This window comes from Aplidium turbinatum, chromosome 16 (genome assembly GCF_918807975.1).
Source record: "Aplidium turbinatum chromosome 16, kaAplTurb1.1, whole genome shotgun sequence".
Lineage (NCBI taxonomy): Eukaryota > Metazoa > Chordata > Ascidiacea > Aplousobranchia > Polyclinidae > Aplidium > Aplidium turbinatum.
This window is the reverse complement of record NC_137487.1, coordinates 4,341,129-4,363,223: the sequence shown is the minus strand read 5'-3', so window position 1 is coordinate 4,363,223 and position 22,095 is coordinate 4,341,129. Positions and strand designations below refer to the sequence as shown.

At 35.2% G+C, this 22,095-nt stretch overlaps 1 protein-coding gene and 1 long non-coding RNA gene across 3 annotated transcripts; both read left to right on the top strand.

Moving 5' to 3' along the window:
- The first annotated feature begins 1,076 nt into the window (after nucleotides 1-1,076).
- Nucleotides 1,077-14,343, top strand: LOC145785648 (uncharacterized). Of its 2 annotated transcripts, none has more exons than XM_082597330.1 (3): nucleotides 1,077-1,158; nucleotides 1,276-2,095; nucleotides 14,222-14,343. In XM_082597330.1, the coding sequence occupies exons 1-2, from the start codon at nucleotides 1,088-1,090 to the stop codon at nucleotides 2,078-2,080; spliced, it is 876 nt and encodes a 291-aa protein (XP_082453456.1). In that variant the 5' UTR covers nucleotides 1,077-1,087; the 3' UTR covers nucleotides 2,081-2,095; nucleotides 14,222-14,343. The 2 variants fall into 2 exon arrangements, with proteins under 2 accessions (XP_082453456.1, XP_082453455.1); XM_082597329.1 differs by lacking the exon at nucleotides 14,222-14,343 and adding an exon at nucleotides 3,111-3,246.
- A 4,480-nt stretch (nucleotides 14,344-18,823) lies between these two features.
- On the top strand, nucleotides 18,824-21,947 carry LOC145785072 (uncharacterized). The gene is made up of 3 exons (XR_014291114.1): nucleotides 18,824-18,905; nucleotides 18,967-19,145; nucleotides 21,789-21,947. It is a non-coding gene; the product is annotated as an uncharacterized LOC145785072 (long non-coding RNA).
- The last annotated feature ends 148 nt before the right edge of the window (nucleotides 21,948-22,095 follow it).

Genomic DNA, 22,095 nt, shown 5'->3' with positions numbered 1-22,095 from the left:
TTTTAAAATCAAATATAGTTATTACTATCTGAATCCTGAACAGCCTGTTTCACCTAATGGATCATCAGAAAGCCTTATTCAAATAGAATGTCCATTTTTTATGTGTCATCATTTTAGAAAATGCAAATGGATTATAGTTTCAAGCCGCCTTTGCACAAATTGCACAAGCTTTGGTATTGATTGAAAATTGTAGCATCATCAATAGTCTTATTTCTTTTTTCTCTGTCAGATACTTCACACACAGCTTAAGGTTATCCCATTCTTTGGTTAGACACAGAAGCATGCAATCAAAACATTTGAGCTCTGCCAATGAAGTGGTTTATTTATTGATGAATGCAGCATAAGAATCATACGTTGAAGATACACCTGATAAACTAATCACACCCCAAGATTTTTCGAGGCTGCAACCATTTTCAGACTTAATGCCAGATTTTCAAAAATAGTCAGTAACGTAGATGAAGCTGTATCTCCAATGGCCTGTTTATCCTCTGTGGTTTCAATATAGTTTTCGAGGCTAAGACAGCCTTTATTTATAACATAAATAACCTTATAAACTTATTATCATGTCTACAATCGATGAATATAGCCAGTTAATAAATCCTTTTCTTAAATAAGGGTATACGCAGTTGGTTACGTTACGAGAACAGTTCAACAAGGTAACCAATACCAATTTCTTGAAGAATCTATGAATTAGCAAATAAATTTTGGAACAACAAACTTTTAAAAATCAAACACTAGCCGTTCCAGAAAAGTTACACAAAAATAAAATCCCGTTGAAAATAAATTCAATTGAAAGATATTTGGGAATTATTGAGTGTCTTCGGAGGACAACTTCACTTTTATTGAAAACAGAGGACAAATCCTCCAAAAATATGACATATGGCAGCCCAATAACATCTGCTACTTATTTGTTCTGCTACCGAACGATCTACAAATATCCGTTCAGTTTTCGTTTAGCTATTGTGCGAGATATGAAATATCATGACAGGAACAGGAAAACTAGTTTTTCCCAGAACATCCCACTTCTGACTATATAACTCGTGGCAAGTCGAATATTGTCATTAAGTTAAATACAAAACTATCAACAATGAATAAGTTGGTTGTGTTCGCTTTGCTCTTTGCCGTGCTACTTCTGTCTGCGGAGGCAACAAGAAGAAGGTTTGTAACATTTAATTAATATTTTTATATCAATTTGATAAAATTGTGCTTAAATTAACTTTCTTCATTTGACTTTTATTTTTATTTTCTTTAAAGTAACATTTTATTTTTTTCTAGGAAGCGTTGTCGACATGTATGCAGAAGATGCCGTTCTGTTGAACCTAGAAAATTATGTCAAAGACGAAGAAGATTGTGTAGAGCGTGCAATGTACTACCTAAAGATGAAGAGCATGCTGCTCTTTATGCATCTGCTGATCCTCCTTATAATGCCCATGCTGATCCTCTTTTTGATGCCCATGCTGATCCTCATTATGATGCCCATGCTGATCCTTATTATGATGCCCATGCTGATCCTCTTTTTGATGCCCATGCTGATCCTCATTATGATGCCCATGCTGATCCTCATTACGATGCCCATGCTGATCCTTATTATGATGCCCATGCTGATCCTCATTATGATGCTCATGCTGATCCTCATTATGATGCCCATGCTGATCCTCCTTATAATGCCCATGCTGATCCTCTTTTTGATGCCCATGCTGATCCTTATTATGATGCCCATGCTGATCCTCATTATGATGCTCATGCTGATCCTCATTATGATGCCCATGCTGATCCTCATTATGATGCCCATGCTGATCCTCTTTTTGATGCCCATGCTGATCCTCATTATGATGCCCATGCTGATCCTCATTATGATGCCCATGCTGATCCTCATTATGATGCCCATGCTGATCCTCTTTTTGATGCCCATGCTGATCTTCATTATGATGCCCATGCTGATCCTCTTTTTGATGCCCATGCTGATCCTCATTACGATGCCCATGCTGATCCTCATTATGATGCCCATGCTGATCCTCATTTTGATGCCCATGCTGATCCTCTTATTGATGCCCATGCTGATGAACGCCTTGATGGTTGAGGGCGCTTTTTTAGCGTAAGTTTATGTTTATTTAATCAATTGATTTGTAATTTTTGTATAGTCTATTAAATGCTTGATCATAACTGAGGAACAATATGAGCGTTGTACAGCAGTTTGCATAATTTTAAAGTGGTCAGATTAAAGTTGTTAAAGTTAATTTTACAAAGAATTGAACAAGTGGGATATTGCTTCCATTTCGTTTATTTTGGAATTCATCTACGTTTTAAACAATTTAACTGCCAGGCTGCTACTTGTAAAGGTTTATTAAATTATTGTCCAAATTTAATATTGTAGATTAAAAAACAAGTTTTTTTTTGTATGAAGGTAGTTTATCTGAAGTTGACAAGCAAAAACTATAAGACGAAACTCAGGCTTCTTGTGTTTTTTTTATCCGCCTCGCCTTGTGTTGTTATGAACTAATGGTTTGGCTTTGAGAAAAAATTTAATGTTTATTGGGTTTGATGAACAAATCTGGCTCCGATTCAGAAAGTTAGCTTACCACTAGTCTAAAGCTTAAAGAAATCTAACCTAGCAATTAAGAAAACAGTAGTGTATCAAAGCATCATGTGCAAAAGCATGGAACCATAAAATCACCAGAGAGCAAAATGGTTGGAACGCCTGCTTAATCAGATAAAAAAAAATAACGAGCCCAAAATGTAGATACTAAGCTGAAGCTCATGAGTTTAGTTTTATATTTTGGGCTCTTTATTTTTGATCCACTTATGAAAAGACTTTACGTTCTTTTTCTTCATAAGTTTGGTCTGTGTGGGCTATGCCTTTTCAGCTTCCAAGTTTGTTATTTGTTTTTTTAGGAAAATGAAACATTAAAAATAATGTGCCAACTAACATTAGTTTCTTTAAGGACGTAAACTTGACAAAACGTCGGTAGGTTGCAATTTAAAAATTTAATACACGTTTTTCAAAACTCGAGCAATGGGAATATTTTTTTGTGAGATTGCGCTTGTCTCGTAAAGTTAACATTTGTCGGGGCAGGACTAAAAATTTTTGTAATTTCTATTTTCTTTTACAGAAGATATGAGCGACGCTTCCTAAAGTTTAATTGGAAAACTTTAGAAGAGGAAGTGAAGTACAAATGATGCAAGTTGGACAACATAATTGCTTGCAACAAACTTTCGACAAAAGAAATTTTATAAATGTTTTCTGTGTTTACTGTTTAGTTATTAAAAATACGTCTTCAAACCGTTTGCTTAATAAATTGTGCAGATTCAGATAGATAGCGATAATAAGATGGAAACTTTACAGTGTTGTAACCAGGCTGGTTTTGTTTGAAGTATAACAGGAATCCGCAAAATAACTAATCACATCACAGTGGGCTACAACTCAAAAGTTAATAGGTGAACCAACTCAACTAAAATCTTTTCGTTTACAACTTGCAAAAAATTAAACTGCAACCGAGCCATCATTTTGCAGTGATTTAACGTCCACGAACGTAGATTCAAAGTAGAAAAAAACATTTGTTGGCTGGAAACCAATAACCAAAATTTCCACCATCAAAGTACAGAGTATCCACAAGTTTGGTTTCATCAGGCAGTGCAGCACCAGCTAGAGTTTGCATCCCAGGTTCAGTTAGTTTTAGAAATCATGCAAAAATTTGTCAATGAAGCGAAGTCAGACTGTCATGAACAGACATAGCAGAACAACACCACACCATTTACCATTGTAACAAACAAAAATGACGCTTCCTTTCTGTATTGTACGATTCGGATGCATTAACGTTTCATATTTCTTTCACGCGCATAACGCAACCAAATTGCTATGATCTCTAATGAAAGAAGACAAAAAAAATTCGTCAAACTAATCGTTTAAACGTAAAAACTAAATGTTGACCAGTTGTTCTAACAAACAGTGGAAATCGTTTTCTGTTGACTACTAAAAAATAGGCTAGCCACCAGCGATAAACAAACTGGTTACTTTATTTAAGCAGGTGGTTGGTTAGCCTTGTTCCACAATAACCTAACTTTGTTTCAAACATCCCTACTAAGTTTATAAATTTACGAGAGATCTTGTGTTTCGGAGTTTGTGATCGCTGATCGTCATTTTGCAAGTGAAAAATTGTTCGCAACATCATTCTTCATGTCATACATGTCCCATGAGGAAATCGTTATAATAAATGTATATTATTTTCTTTGTAAAAACTTTCTTCCCCAGTGTAAGGGTCGGGGGTCTGCTTCTTTTCATATTTGTTGCTTGGATTAAATGTCAAGACAAATGTCTAACAGCTGTTATGTTGTTCTGTGATAAAAATCACGGGCTCTGGGACAAAACAGATTACTGACAACATTTTGTAAGATTTGAGCTGATGTGTTTCAGCAGAACATGGTTTTCCATAAGAATGGTGAGCAATAGGCTTTGGTAATCAATATTTGTTTTGGTCTTGATTCTGTAATTTCAAAGTTAGTCATTCGATATTTGCATAAATGCACAATCCTTATATTTGTTTCACTAGCAAAGTTCGTTTCGAACACTCCTCATTTCTAAAACTATTAAGCTGCCCAGTTTCTACAATTGTTCACAAACGTACAGTAAATTGGAGTACTGCTTGAAACAAACTCATTTTAAAATTGTAAGACATTCCAGTGAAAAAAAATTTTTTTTCATAGAATAAAATTTGTTTTGAACATTTCTCATAAATTTGTTATAGTTGAACTCGTTTGTTTGCTCCGACAAGACTTTGGAAATAGTTTAGCAAACCTAAATTTCTCGAAATCAAAGAGCGATGATTCAGCTGTCGGAATACGTCTAAGCATTTCCCTACACGAATAGCTTTCTAGTTAGCGACACCAAGCGGATGAAATAATTTACAGGCAACAACACAATAAAAAGTGGCAAATTCATACTTTTGACCCTGGTGACCAGTCCTCTCTTTGTGATTGAAAATATCTGCAACTGTGAAGTACTGCCAGGAAGGAATTTCCAACAAGTTTTCTCAATCAGATAATAAGATTTTCAATGAAATTATTGCTTGTGTTTGTTTTTGCCAACATTTTGATTGGATATGATTACATTGCATGCCCACTAATTTTTTATTTTGATTTCTTTTAGAAAGTTCTTTCTCATTGAATAGTATTTCCAAAACGGTAATTTCGATAAAAATGCTTGTTTTTTTAAATATTAAATCAATTTCAACTGCAAAGCAGTAAGCAAAAACTAGTATTTTGTTTAAGCAATGCAAAAAGCATTTGGTGCGGTATATGCCATTATTCATAGTGTTTTACCACTTAGCTATTGTTAACACAATATTTTATGGGGTGACGTTCTGATTAGGACGTCGAAATGAAAAATAATTTGATATTGTTTGTACATCGTTTTCAACTTTCTGGAAAAAATTCCTTCTTTTGAAACCCATGCCCCAGCCCGCAAAACTGGTCTTTTTTACATTGATTCAACATCTGCAGACATTGAATCAATGTAAATAAAACCAGTTTTGCTGGTAGGGTAGGCCTACTTTTGTTATTTGTATTAGCTTGAATTATTAGTGGAACTCATCAGCACCGTTAAATATAGAAAGTACGTCGCTCAATGAATGAATAGCCTATAAGGTCTTTCATAATCAAACTGTGTATCAAAATAAATTTTTAAATTTGTTTTTTCCCTTTATTCTTTGGTATTAGCCTAACGTTTAGTGATATTTCAATTCAAACTGCAGATTATGGAATAAAGCTTCTTTTCATTCAAAGAAATTCATTTCGAAGACGCTTTAAGCTTATAAGCTATAGCCTACACCAGCAATCTAAGCATTTTTAACAACACACATGTTATGCCACAGACGCTACAAGTAAATAATCTTTAACCCACAGTACCATATCTGTATTTAACTTTGGGTTAATGAGCTGCTTTAGCTTATTGCAGAAACAATGCACTGAATTAGGCTACAAAGGCAATTGAAAAAGCTTTTGCAACTTTTTCAAATTAAACAGTGTAGAAATCTTCTCTTCATGCCATACCGCAAAGCTACTGATGCTATACGCTAATTAGCTCTATTTTGAGATGTAAACAAATTTTAGATGGGTGGAACAAATCCACCCTTTCCTTCATTCCACCCTTGCCGCGAGAAATAACCACCTTCAATAAGTTCCAACTTAACCTTTCCACCCTCCTTGTTAACAACGTGTGTATTTCCACAGTTTAGAGTGGATTAAATTCTAGATGGTGGAAATATCCACCATTCTTTTCGCTTTCCACCCTTGCCGCGAGAGATTTCCACCCATGGAAATTTCCACCCCAAGGTTTTCACCCTTTTGATCAACAGTGTGGTTTCATCAGGCAGTGCAGCACCAGCTAGAGTTTGCATCCCAGGTTCAGTTAGTTTTAGAAATCATGCAAAAATTTGTCAATGAAGCGAAGTCAGACTATCATGAACAGACATAGCAGAACAACACCACACCATTTACCATTGTACCAAGCAAAAATGACGCTTCCTTTCTGTATTGTACGATTCGGATGCATTAACGTTTCATATTTCTTTCACGCGCATAACGCAACCAAATTGCTATGATCTCTAATGAAAGAAGACAAAAAAAATTCGTCAAACTAATCGTTTAAACGTAAAAACTAAATGTTGACCAGTTGTTCTAACAAACAGTGGAAATCGTTTTCTGTTGACTACTAAAAAATAGGCTAGCCACCAGCGATAAACAAACTGGTTACTTTATTTAAGCAGGTGGTTGGTTAGCCTTGTTCCACAATAACCTAACTTTGTTTCAAACATCCCTACTAAGTTTATAAACAACAAATGCATACCTTGAAAGCAGGAGTGTGCAACTTTTCCTACTGCCGAGCCAATTATACGTATCCTGGTTAGACCGTGGGCAAACTCACATTTCTCATCGACTATCCCTACCACGAAAACTTGGTTAATTTCAAACTCATATTGAAGTTTTTTTTGAATCGATTTAATTTGTATTTTGTAGCTGACTCGAAATTCATCCATTCTATCCAGATTTCTTTTAGTTGAAATCGCCGCAAGGTAATAATCGACCGCCCCCAATGAGCGAGGACAAAACCGACTTTGGATGATGATGATGATTATGAGGTGCTAGTTATCTGAAGTTCATCCTTCCGGTGTTCATTTGTGAGTAGGCCTACTGGTGGATGGATTGCCTAATGTCATTTGCATGCGGTAGCCAACTACTGGCCATTTAGTCCGCCCGGTTAGTTCAGTGGTTATGCGCGCGGTGCGCGTGGTTATTTCACTAGGTGCCGCTGAATGGAGAGCAGTCCTGAAATGCGTTGCTCAAGCGCACACCCCGAGAGTCGAACCAGCTCCACATGATCTTGAGCCGGGCGTGCAACCACTGAGTTAACTTGTGCGATCTTGGTCAGATTCTACTTCGTTTTATAGTGCTACTGTATGACCAATTTGTCCTTAAGAATGTTCAAGCAAGGCTATTGACACGTCTAAAGGTGAAGGAACAATCGTCGTCTTACAATGTAGGTATAAGTTGATGAAATATCCAGCCAGAGTACTGTAGTAAAGAAAACGCCAGTAGGCCTACCGTGCAGCTGTAGTGAGGTATTGGGATCGAATCCACCTTTTGAGATATTGAAGATTTGGATCAAATATGAAAATAAATAATTGTATTTTTAACGATGAATCAAAATCCAATGTATCACAACTTCTAATACTAATTTTGTTCAAAGTCAAAAATGATGTCATTGGGAAGGGCGGCAGTAGGGTAGCCTGCTATTTTTGTTATAGCTTCTCTGTACGAGTCAAAAGTAATAATTATTTTCATGTTAAACTGAAATGTGCCATCTTTAATGGATATAAAACAATCTGTTCTGAGGTTAAAATCGTGAAGGGCCTTGTCCCGACAACTCTCTCTTTGAAAGGTCGTGATAGGAAACGGTTTCCTGTTTAACAAAGAATGGTTGGATTTGATAAACAATCATTCATGTCGTAAAATGTAGGAAAGATCGTCGTCTATAAACAGTTAACAGTGCAGCACCCGCTCATTGTGATACACAAAACAATCATTGGAAAAAGTGCAAAAAGCAGAAATAATTGTCTCCATCTTATGCAAAACTAGGCAAGTGCGTCATGTGTTCAAGTTGCATTCACTTGGACTTGTATCCACATTCTCACTCAAACGTTTAAAATACTTAAATTATTGAAATCCTTCTGTGATCACTAAAAAAGTTGTAAATTTTAGTTTAATTTTCAACTAGGACTCTTAATTCTAACTTCACATATCTAGCTATTGTTTGGTCGATGTGGTCAAGTGCAAAGTGTAGCCTACGTCTTAAAATTGATATTCTTGATTCTCAAAGTGTGCAATCCACAACAAGCAAATATATTTCAATAGTTTTAGGAGGCAAGTCCCCAGACCTCTACTGATGTGTTCGCCGGTCCGCAACAAACATTTTTCACTATTAAACTTTCACTTTTTCGAAACAATCCCAGACAGCAAAACCCTTCATTTTTTACATTGATTCAACGTTTGCAGATGTTAAATCAATGTAGAAATGACGGATTTTGCTGTCTAAGATATTAACCTTAAATATTTTTTTCCGAATCCAATAGAGCTTGAAAGCTCTTTTTTATACAGAAAAACAAATGGGCGTTGCACTGCAACTGTTTATCGAAAATCTTTTCTATATTTCAAGACATGATTGTTTATCAAATCTTACCATACTTTATCAAACAGGAACAAAAAACAGGAAACCATTTCCGATCACGAAGTTTCAAAGATGCTGTTGTCGATGGAAATCCCCTTTTATGATTTTAACCATAAACAGATTGTTTTTTATCCATCATTAGAGATTCCATATTTCAGTCTACTATTTTATTGATCTAAACTTCTTTTTGTTCACAAAGTTGGCCGCGTAACTGACTATACCATCAGGGCGGTGGAAAGGAACTGCTGAAATGGTTGTCTATTTATGGAGTTTTGTGCATTTAATTAAGCGCGTGAAGCTTGCGCTATCGTTTGCAAGGGGGTCACATACGTCTTCACTCTCAGAACCGCGAGAAAAGGCTTTTTTCAAATCATTGTATAAATTCAAAGCAAAAATAAATGTATCTTTTCTATCAAAACTTCAAACTGCAAAAATTGACAAGTAGCTTAATCTATGTCATGTGTCCAAGATCTAAAGAGAGTTGCGTGCTAGTAAAATGACAAAGAAAGTGCATCCTAAGAGTTTTTTTCACAATGAAACAGACTTGTTGTGGAATTCACTGAGGTGGAAACTATATGGATTTCTTCAACCTTATGGGCTCCTTCGATAGATTCCGGTAACCAAATCATTCCGGGTCTAAAAGTCAGTGCCACTGCGTAGGCCATGTCCAAAGTACCTTTGTATTTGAAACGCGTCCAATGTCTCCAATTACAGTATAACATGAACACAATAAATAAATCAAAACATCATAATATAAATGATAGAAATCCCTCTGTATTCATCACAAACTATAGCTTAAAATTTAATGCAATTTTAAACCAAAACTTTTACCTTTAACCTCTGCAGATACCTAACTTTGCTTATGGTAAAATACAAAATGTGAAAAATCGCAAAAAGTCCAAAAACATCAAAAAGTCTCATAATGTGCAAAAGCACCCACCAGCAAATATTTTTTAAATGGAAACAAGCTAAAGTATTTGTATCTTTTGTCTTCAACAATCATAGATCCATTCTCTTTAGGGATTTTTACTTTGGCAGAACTACGATGAACCTCAATTATTTTTTTAGATTCATCACTGCTTGAAAGCTCATTTTTTTTGGATTGGGAACAAAATGGACTTTGGGACTTTGTATTGTTCATAGGCAATCTTTTGCTGATTTTTAAGACATATGATTCTTTATCAAAACTATAAACCGAAATAAACAGGAAACTATTTCCTATCACGAGGTCCCGCAGAGAGTAGCCTATAGCCTAGTGTTGAAGAAAGGCACACTCTTTAACCCTATCTGTAGCGACACGGGTTTTATGAGGACGCCCCACACTAGTAGTGAAATATTTCACAGTAGGAAATGTGCTAGAAATGTAAAATTTCTTGAATTTTAGTTTTTATTCGTTGCAAGTTTTCTGAACCTATACTGGTAATTGTTCTACCTTCCTGCCCTTCACAAAAAGCATTTCGTCTCAGGTGGTTAGACATTTTCGTGCAATGGTAGTTATATATATGTTAATCTTAGTGCAATAATTATAAATGTTACTGCAATTACTTTGAAATGTAAAAACGCCCAAAAATGCCTTATATTTATGAGAAAAAGTCCTTTTTGTTTAGTTTAGTATTACTTTATGTTATAATTCAAGAATTTCAAGTTTGAAGCTATTTTTGGGAAAGTAGAACAAAAACCGACTTTCTGACGTCTTTTCATCTCAAACACTTTACTTCTATGCTACAACACACTGCTCCAATTGCTTTCAACCTCGGTCAAAATCAGCATTCTTATGCACCAAGCCAAAACGACAAATGACTGATAGAGTCCTATGATTTGTCTTTGACGAAGTTTTTATTAATGTTTTGTGGACAATTGACAGTTGTACAATGGACGTATTGTCAAATTGTAACACTTTTGTAAGTGGTGCAAGGCCTGATGTGTTGCGATTGAAATGGCTTCGCCCATGGTAGGATTTTTTTTTGGAGTTATTTTTGCTTGCCTTCCTCTTCTTTGCTATGAGCTAAACGCATCAAGATGTGTTCCCTTCACGACCATCAGCACTCATGATAACGCACCGCGGTTGATTTTATGCCAAACATTGCAAAGGTTTGGAAAAAGGCAGAAACAGCAAAACGCGAAAGTCATAACCTCCTTGAAACCGATGTAATATAAGCTACAAAAGCGCAGATATCCTTTTATATCTATATTCGTCTATGAACATTGGACCTGGTTAAATTGGTTAAGAACTTGATGTAGTTCAATGAGCAATATTTTTACTTTGGAAAGTTATGTATTTCCTTAGTTTTTGAGGAACTCAATTTCTGTTCCTCAAATCCGCTGCTGATATAAAACACCAATGCCTTATGCCGCCGTTCAATCAATGACATGTGATTGAGGGAACGAAACGAAATAAGTTTACAAAATTGAAGGACAATGTTGCATGTTCTTTCTGTTTCTAGGTTTTGAAAGGAGCAACTGAACACATGCTTGCCCCCATTGCGTCCGCTGCTGTCTTGGACATTCAAAATTGATTCTTTCTTTCTTTGTCGTATCCAGGCTTACACCTGGTGGTTGAAAATTTAGATTAAGTGGACGGGAAGGCAAGGAAGCCAATCTTCGTGTCCACCTTCAGGCATCACTTTAAGCATCCTGCCAAAGACACAGCTACATGCTCATGAGCCGTGTCGAACCGGCGCCCTTTTGATTGCCATTCCAGCGCTCTCACCACTCACAATTCATCCATAAATATAAATAGAAAAATTAAAAGGATGTTTTTTAAAAAAAATTTAACCAAAATAATATTTAATAGCATTATAAAAAATACACAACCAAAATAAAAAATTTTTTCTTGGCCAAGAAAATAAATTGGAAAATAACGGTTAACGAGATCATAAAATTGCTTCCACGAAATCAGGGACACGAAATATTATTGAAATTGTACACAACCGTTTTATGATGATGGAAACGGCTTCAAGTGAAGGCTGTCTCTTATCTTGCATCATGTGGATGTATCGTAGAAAAATCAGTTCTACATTTTTGCATTATAAACGATAATTTAGACAAAGAATTTTTAACTGTTCACTAAAAAATTCCACTTTAAATATTATGTCTATTTTTCATGTGCCATCATTTTAGAAAAGGCAAATGCATTAGTTTCAAGCCGCCTTTGCACAAGCTTTTGTATTGATCGAACTTTGGTGCATCATCAATAGCCTTATCTCTTTTTTCTCTGCCAGATGCTTCACACACAGCTTAAGGTTATTCCATTCTTTGGTTTGAAACAGAAGCATGCAATCAAAACATTTGAGCTCTGCCAATGAAGTGGTTTATTTATTGATGAATGCAGCATAAGAATCATACGTTGAAGATACACCTGACAAACTACTCACACCCCAAGATTTTTCGAGGCTGCAACCATCTTCAGACTTAATGCCAGATTTTCAAAAGTAGTCAGTAACTTCAAACGTAGATGAAGCTGTATTTCCAGTAGGCTAGCCTGTTTATGCTCTGTTGTTTCAATATAGTTTTCGAGGCTAAGACCGCCTTTATTAATAACACAAATAAACATAAATTATCATGTCTACAATTGGTGAGTTTAGCCAGTCAATAAATCCTTTTCTTAAATAAGGATATATGCAGTTGGTTACGCCACAAGAACAGTTCAACATGGTAACCAATACCAATTTTTTGAAGAATCTATGAATTAGCATGTAAGTTTTGGTACAATAAATTTTTAAAAATCAAACACTAGCCGTTCCAGAAAAGTTACACAAAGATAAAACCCCGTTGAAAATAAATTCAAGTGAAAAATTTTTGAGAATTATTGAGTGTCTTCGGGAGGACTTCTTAATTTTCTTGAAAAAAGAGGACAAATCCTCCACAAATATAACATATGGCAGCCCAATAACATCTGCAACTTATTTGTTCTGCTACCGAACGATCTACAAATATCCGTTCAGTTTTCGTTTAGCTATTGTGCAAGATCAAATATCACGCCAGGAACAAGAAAATTAGCTTTTCCCTGAACATCCCACTTCTGACTATATAACTCGTGGCAAGTTGAATATTGTCATTAAGTTAAATACAAAACTGTCATCAATGAATAAGTTGGTTGTGTTCGCTTTGCTCTTTGTCGTGCTACTTCTGTCTGCGGAGGCAAAAAGAAGAAGGTTTGTAACATTTAATTAATATTTTTATATTAATTTGATAAAATTGTGCGTAAATTAACTATCTTCATTTGACTTTTATTTTTATTTTCTTTAAAGTAACATTTTATTTTTTTCTAGGAAGCGTTGTCGACATGTATGCAGAAGATGCCGCCCTGTTGAACCTAGAAAATTATGTCAAAGACGAAGAAGATTGTGTAGAGCGTGCAATGTACTACCTAAAGATGAAGAGCATGCTGCTCTTTATGCCTATGCTGATTCTCTTTTTAATGCCCATGCTGATGCTAATCCATATGCCCATGCTGATGCTCATCCTTATGCCTATAATGCTGATGCTGCTCTTGATGCCCATGATGATGAACGCCTTGATGGTTGAGGGCGCTTTTTTAACGTAAGTTTATGTTTATTTAATTAATTGATTTATAATTTTTGTATAGCCTATTAAATGCTTGATCATAACTGAGGAACAATGTGAGCGTTGTACAGCTATGTTTGCGTAATTTTAAATTGGTCAGATTAAAGTTGTTAAAGTTAATTTAACAAAGAATTGAACAAGTGGGATGTTGCTTCCATTTCGTTAATTTTGGACTTAATCTACGTTTTGAACAATTTAACTTTCAGCCTGCTACTTGTAAAGGTTTAGTAAACTACTGTAGGCTAATGTCCAAGTTTAATATTGTAGATTAAAAAACAAGTTTTATTTTGAAGGTAGTTTATCTGAAGCTGACAAGCATAAACTATAAGGGCGAAACTCAGGCTTCTTGTGTTTTCTTATCTCACCTTGTGTTATTGGGAATTGCTGGTTTGGCTTTGAAAACCAATTTAATATTCTTCACGTTTGTTTAAAAAAATCTGCCTCCAATTTAGAAAGTCAGCTTACCACTAGTCTAAAGCTTAAACAACTCTAAGCTAACAATTAAGAAACAATAGTGCATCAAATCATCATCTGCAAAAGCATGGAACCATAAAATAACCAAAGAGCAAAATGGTTGGATCGTCAGGTTAATCAGATAAAAAATTTCATATTGGGCTCTTTATTTTTGAACCACTTATGAAAAGTCTTTACGTTCTTATTCTTCATAAGTTTGGTCTGTGTGGGCTATGCCTTTTCAGCTTCCGAGTTTGTTATTTGTTTTTCTAGGAAAATGAAACATTAAAAATAATGTGCCAACTAACGTTAGTTTCTTTAAGGACGTAAACTTAAGAAAAAGTTGGTACAATTTAAAAATTTAATACACATTTTTCAAAACTCGAGCAATAGGAATATTTTTGTGTGAGATTGCGTTTGTCTCACAAAGTTAAGATTTGTCAGGGCAGGACTAACTTTTGTAATTTCTATTTTCTTTTGCAGAAGATATGAGCGACACTTCCTAAAGTTTAATTGGGAAACTTTAGAAGAGGAAGTGAACCACAAATGGTGCAAGTTGGACAACATTGCTTGCAACAAACTTTCGACAAAATAAATTTTATAAATGTTTTCTGTGTTTACTGTTTAGTTATTAAAAATACGTCTTCAAATTGTTTGCTTAACATATTGTGCAGATTCAGATAGATAGCGATAATAAGATGGAATTTTTACAGGGTTTCAACCAGGCTGATTTTGTTTGAAGTGTAACGGGAATCTGCAAAATAACTAATCACGTCACAGTACAACTCAAAAGTTAACACGTGAATCAACTCAACTAAAGTCTTTTCGTTTACAACTTGCAAAAACTGCAACCGAACCAAAATTTCAATCATTTTGCATTGATTTAACGTCCACGAACGTAGAATCAAAGTAAAAAACTACATTTGTTAGCTAGAAACCACTAGCCAAAATTTCCACCTTCACAGTGCAGAGTATCAACATGTTGGTTTCATCAGGCACTGCAGCACCAGCTAAAGAGTTTGCATCCCAGGTTCATTTTGTTTTAGAAATGACACAAATGTTTGTGAATGAAGCGAAGTCAGACTGCCATGAACAGACATAGCTGAGCAACACCACACCATTTACCATTGTAACAAACAAAAAGTGACGCCAGGGGCGTATCCTCAATGGAAGCAAGAAAAGCATTGCTTCCCCTGTCAAAATTGAAAAAAGAAAAAATGATATTTTTCAGTAAAACGATTTCGTAATTTTTTTACCTGAATACAAATTAGAACGGTTTCTACCTCATGTCCCCGTATAATTTTAGCTCGGTTTTAATTTTAAAAAAGTTGGAAGCTTACGGAAGCAAAGATTCGTATCGCTTCCCTTGCTCTCGTTTTTGCTATAATAAGAAACAATTGAGTGAACGGAAAAAAGGTAGCAAAAAGTTTGCTCGATTTACGTTTCTTTTAACTCATCTATGGAAGCAACTTTTTAATTGCATCCCTCTCGCAGGGTTACCAGATTGGCCAAATTCCTCAAATTAGGCTTTTTTAAATTACTTCTTCAAAATGCATAGTAATCAATATTTCTCAAATATTGTTCCCTTACCAGATGAAACCATGTTCAACATTGTTCAATACATGTTCTATACTTGCTTAATACTCGTAATGTGGCGGATTAAAACTCATCCGCTACAGTCCTTTTATACTTGCTATTTTGGGGGCTATAGGCTACTTTCAGAATTAGTTTTGCTACAATTTATTGAAATCCGCTACAAGTCATAAAATATATGTACATTTTATTATTTTTAGTAGAAACAGGTAAATATATGATCCATTTGGCCTTTTTGATTAATATTTTCCTTGTTTTGGCCGTTTTTTGTATTATTTTAGCTTTTAGACCTTTTCATAGTCTGGCAACTCTACTCTATTGGATTGAAAAAAATTAAGGAGCTGTTATGGTTATAATGTCGGCCTAGTAAGCAAAAGTTTGAGCCAAATGTTGGCTTTACACTGCTATCCTGGCTGGATAGATTTTGGTATAAAACAGGATATGTGAGGTCTAGGCTAAACTTCACTGAAATGAATTCTGGCTTAAGCTACTACAGCAGTAGGTAGCTGCAGCTGAGTTTTTGGTGTTTTATAATTTTAGCCCCATTTTTGTGTGTAAGAGCTACCTTTAATAAGTTAATAGCTGTTTATCTGCTTATAAATTTTATACACATATTACCCTAAAAGTGTTTCCTGAAAGCACTTTAATCCATTATTTGAGTGTAATTTTGCAAAACATTTTCCGGGGGGGGGAGGGGCACCCCTAGAGGGACTCCCCTAGAAAACATGTGCCTTCGGTACGCTCTGATCCCTCACGAGTTTTATTGCTTCCCCTGCTAAACCAACCAAGATACGCCACTGAGTGACGCTTTCTTTCTGCATTGTAGGCTACAATTCTCATGCATCAGCGTTTTGTATTTCTTTTACTTACGCGCATAACGAAACCAAATTGCTACGATCTCTAATGAAAGAAAACAAAAAGGAATTTTGTCAAAATGAAACCAACAGTTTTGTTTGCTAATTGTTTAAACGTAAAACTATAGGTTGGCCAGTTGTTCCAACAAGCAGTAGAAACCGTTTTCTGTTGACTACTAAAAATTAGGCTAGCCACCAGCGATAAACAAACCGGTTACTATATTTAAGCAGGTGGTTAGCCTCGTTCTACAATAGCCTAACTTTGCTTAAAGCATCCCTACTAAGTTTATAAACAACAAATGCATACCTTGAATGCAGGAGTGTGCAACCTTTCCTACTTCCGAACCAAATATGGGCATCCCGGTTAGATTGTGGGCAAACTCGCATTTCTCATCGACTATCCTTACCACGAAAATAAAGCAATTTGTTTAATTTCAAACTAATATTGAAGTTTTCAAATTCGATTTAATGTGCACTTTGATGCTGACTAGCAATCCCAACCATTCTATCCAGATTTTTATTAGTTGAAACCGCCCCAACACAAATCAGAACAGCGCAATATGGTCCACAAGTGATTGTATAAGAAAATAAACATTTTTAGAAATAATCTGCTTTTTACGAACAGTTTGATCTAAAATAATTAGAAGTCAGCTCATGAATTTTGGAGAACACAGGTTTATGACAAAGAAATGATGTTAGTGTTGTTTCACAAGCAATGTGTGTAATGACAACTCTGCTGCCACTCAGCGATCATTAAAAGTGCAGCTGTCATGGTTTTAGGCCGTGCAGCTTTAATTTGAAATAAATTGATAAAAAAAGATTTCAAATAAATTAAATTTCTTCTTTTTAAACTTGCTGTGGATTGAATCAAACAAAGAGTGCATTAATTTATTATTAATAATAATATACACTATAATATACAATAATATATTATATAACATAATTACTAATATATTATGGAGCATACTTCACCCATGTAGAAATGTGTTAAAACGAATCGCCTAACTGATTGTAGGAGTCTGTCACGATTCTTTCTATCTCTTACAAAGAAAGAGACTTGGAAAGGTTCAATGACGTAATTTAATGGGATATTACCGAAAAGTAGTCAATTAAATGGTCGAATAGTTCTACTAATGAAATGATAAATGAAAATTCTTGAAGGACTTTAACGAACGGCTCAACACTTCCAACAAATAATCGACTTCAACGTGGTTCACTCACAGCTTCTCATGTAACTCTAATTTCGATCACAATTTATATCAACACCAACTCTCATCTACTAGTATTCAATTACTTCAACTCTCAATCAACAACAATCTCTGCATTTATTACCAAATACTACAACAGCAATTATAATTACGCAAATTACACCACTATTTATAGCAGGTTGCTTGGTCTAGTAACTTCGAGAAGGTTAGATAATATTACATCATAAGAACTCATTGTTCTGTCAAGTTGCACTACATGCAAAGATCTTGTGACGTCATAAACCCTGCACCTAGCAAAATATGAGAAGCAAGCAAAAGAATATTCCCGACTTGCACGTATACAGAATGTTCTGGAAATACGTCACATAATAAAATTTCGCAATCAGAGGTCACTACAGGACTATAACCGAAACAGTAGGCTACGCTCGGTCAAGACAAAATGTAGCCTGTCGTGAGGCTTCGCATATTGATTGTGACAGAATCACATAAAAGAATCTACAAATCATCAGTCAACACGGCATTAGCTTCAGTTGTTGATTGTTGAAGGCTGTCTTTGTGATCAGTGGCACACGCAAAAAAAATTCATGAGGAAAGGATTGAAAAAAATTGCAGAAGGCAATGTTAAACTGCGTTTATTTTATGGCAGAAACAAAAACATGCCTTTAACAGAATGTAGATGAAGGCTACAAGATAGTCGATTGGCTAAGCTTCAGTAACATTAGGCCTACTTTTTGTTTGTGTTAAAAATCTGTTAGTTGCGTGAGCAATGCATTTTTTTGTCTACAAATATTGCACCAGATACTTGGCCAGAGGATTTTCATGTAAATTGCGTCAAGATTGCATCAGGCAGCAAAAGGGTGTTTTACATTTTTAACTTCTCATTGTAGTGGCTTGGTTTTACTCAATAGCAGGGACCGGCAACCACTTGAACGGGGTCCGGCACAGATCCTTGATGAATTTATTACTGGGCCGCTCAAAACAAATCTCAAATTGCTACAAAATTGCAAACAAATTTTGATTTACTGGACTAATGCTAAAATATAAATTATGTTTTTATGATTAATTAGTAAGCATTTGTTGCAAAAAATACTAAAAAAAATATTAATAAAATTTCCTTCAAAAACAACAAAACAACAGCGTATAAGACAAGATTACCGTTTGCGTACGCCACTGTCGGTGATTACAAATGATAATAAATTCTTAATTTGTGATAAGTTAATAATAAATTGGCGTTAGCATTATCTTTATTTTACGTATCTGCAATTTGGAATTCTTCACTGAACTTCAATTGTCCGTGCAGTTTTTGTTTAGCTACTGAACGATATATCAAAGATCATGACATGAACAGGAAAATTAGTTTTGCTCCGGACATCCCGTTTCTAACTACATAAGTCGCGGCAAGTCGAATATTGTCATTAAGTTAGATACAAAACTATCAACAATGAATAAGTTGGTTGTGTTCGCTTTGCTCTTTGGCGTGATACTTCTGTCTGCTGAAGCAATAATAGAAAGGTTTGTAACATTTAATTGAACTTATTCTGATGACATTGCTTATAACTTAATTATTTTTTAGAGTGCCTTGCTTCGTAATATGCCCACCATGCCTCAACTGGTACTGCAAACGACGAGACAGATGTATACAAAAATGCAGAAAAAAACGCCGCCGAGGTGATGAAGAAGGCTATTTACTTGACGAGGGTGCCCTATTCGATGCTGTCGCTGATGAGGATTATTAAAAAGCAAAAGATTTTGGTAAATTTGGAAATTGTAAAACAATATTTTTCAAATGCATCTGTTTAAACTTGTAAACAAGTGAAAATAAGAATTGATAAGATGCGGCAAGGCTGGTCATAGTCTGTAGGTAGACGTTTGAAGATTATTTTCAACAGTTTGACTGAAGGTTTTAAAAGTAGCATTTTACTGGCTGCTACTGCTTGGTAATCTTACAATATATTGTCGTCTGGTGGAGAATGGAGTAAAAAAATGTGATTTTTAAAAGATTTTAGTTACAAAATAATGTGACATCCAAGGACGGATTAGCCCACTGGGAGTTCGAGAACTTTCCTGGAGGGCTGTTTGAATTTTCGAAAGTGGGGCGGTTACGTTTTTAGATCTGTGTCAGTCCGGCAATCACTGTCTTTTGCTGTGTACTAAAAAAAGTTAAAGCACATAACGGCACATAGGCCTTCAGGCTAATTTTGCACCAAATATCGACCTGTGTACTGGAATCAAAAATTATTTATTCGCATGTATTGTACAGTATAAAGAATTTCTAACGAAATTAGCATCATGCTTGGGATGCGTCAAGCATGTGTAGCCTACTTTCTCCATATCTATTTAATTAATATACAGAAATGATTTTTCGAAGCAACAATAACGTTAAAGGAATAACGGTTGATGGTTTGAACATCACAAGTTAACACCATGCTGGTGTTAATATTCTGTTAGCGGAATCCGAGGGCATAGTGAGTAAATCTTCAATTTCCGGTTGGATTGCAAAAAAATCTTCAAAATATATTTGACAATTAATTCAACTGCTAAAAAATTTAATACAAAAGTTATTGCTAAAAGAACCAAATTAATGATAATCTCTAAATTATCAGAAGCTCCAGTAGATTACCAGTACTCCAAATCAGTGATGAGCAACCTTTTTGTGACTGTGGACCATAAATTTTTTTTTGAAATCTCTGTTGACCATAGCCTTTTTTTTTATATCACATTTATAATTGTTTATAACTATTTTTGCTTTTTTATGAACAGGAGGAGCCATTTTAAGAACAACTTGAAACCTAAAAAAAGCCAGGTAGCATACTGGTTAGCAACCTTACTCAGGCAATGCACACTGAATATACTTCAACGGCATAAGATAATCAGTCTTCTGTTCTATTACTCAGTCAGTTAGTTTTACCAATATCGTTATGTTATCCGCTAACTGGTAACTATTCAGCACTTTCAACTCATCTCCGTAGCGCGGAAAAAATAGCAAAACAGCTGATCGTAAACAAAGGCGAAACATAGGGATTACTCAAGAAATTGTAAACACATATTTATAATATTGTTCGGGGGCCAATGATATGTCAGAAGCACAGTGAATACGGAGTTAAATTGCTAATAACTTAGCATTGGTACAATACCATAACAATATGGAAATAACTTTACCCAAAGTGTGTGTGTCTTGAATTATTTTATTCGTGGACCACCGAAAATTCTCTGTGGACCACTTGTGGTCCACCTGGACCACGTTGCTCTTCACTGCTCCAAATTATAGTTGATAATGAAAATATACATAATGTAGACACTTTTCTTATGATGGACACTGAAGATGAAAGGTGTGCCAATAAACTTCTAAGACGGATGGAAATTGCAATTGGGAAAATGAAAAACGTTTCATTCAATCAAAATTTAAACTTACTAATTCCTCAAAGGATAGGCTATTAAAATTGCTATATCTGGTCAACCCTTTCATACAGCTGCATAAGTGCATAACCGCGTGGCGAGAGCCCTGGTCCAGCGTTCGATAGGGCACCGGTTCGACACCACTCAAGCGCATTCGGTTGTGCCTTTGGCAAGACACTTAAAGGCATGCCAGATCACGAAGATTGGCTTTCTTGCCTTCCGGTCCACGTAATCCAAATCTTCAATCACCGGTCGCAAGCCTGGATACGACAAAAAAAATAAAGTAAACTTTTATAGAATAGCCTACTGAAACATAGACAGTGTCGTCAAAAAAAAGAGAAATAGATCGATGCCTTCGAGCTGTAGACATAGGCCTCCAGGCAAATGTTAAAAACTTCATGAAAACAAAGATCCCTAACGATGAGATATTATCTAAATTCAAATACAATTTTATTCCTAACAGACAAAACAAAAATTAAAATATTTCGGACACACATTAATTATATTATTAATAGAAGAAGAAAATCAGTCATTTTTAACATTGATCTAACGTCTGCAGATGTTGGATCAATGTAAAAATCGATTGATTTTCTGACTGAGATGAAAGTGCTGTAAGGAAAGCTCATGGTCGTCAACAAAGGCAAATTGTCTCCTTCAACACTAGGAAACAACAGAATGATGATTGACCTGTATCCAACATAAACTAGTTTTTCTAAATAATTTGTGAAATGAGCACTGTACTGTAGCTTGGCGTTCAGGCTACAAAGTTTGGTTTGATAAAAGAGGGCGGCTTTTGTTTTTAAATTCCCAGGCCGGTTCAGTTTGCTAGTCCGCCTCTGGTGACATCTCTAGTCGTATCTCTCGCCCATAACACTGTGCTTTAACGTTACCATCGCAAATACGCGTTAATCTTGGAATGCTCAACATCAGAACGAAATATCTACTTTAGAAACTTCATTCCATGTAAACTTAATGTCAATATATATTTCTTTCTTTTAGAAAAGTATGATGACAATGGAAAAATCTTATTGGAAAAATTAATGCAAGTCATCATCGGACTCTACGATACGGAAATGCTGAGGAAACTGCTTGAAGCATTTTCTACATAGATTTTAAACGTTCTGCAGTTTGTATTTTCAGAAAATAAAATCATGTCATCTGCAATGTGTGTCTTCAAATGTTTTTGTTCAAAAAAGAGTAAGCTATATTTTAAATTACTTAAATGAAGCAGGTGAATTTGTTTCCAAAACTTTCAATGCGATTTCAGGCAACAGTAGTAAGATATTTCATAACTTCAACAACGTAA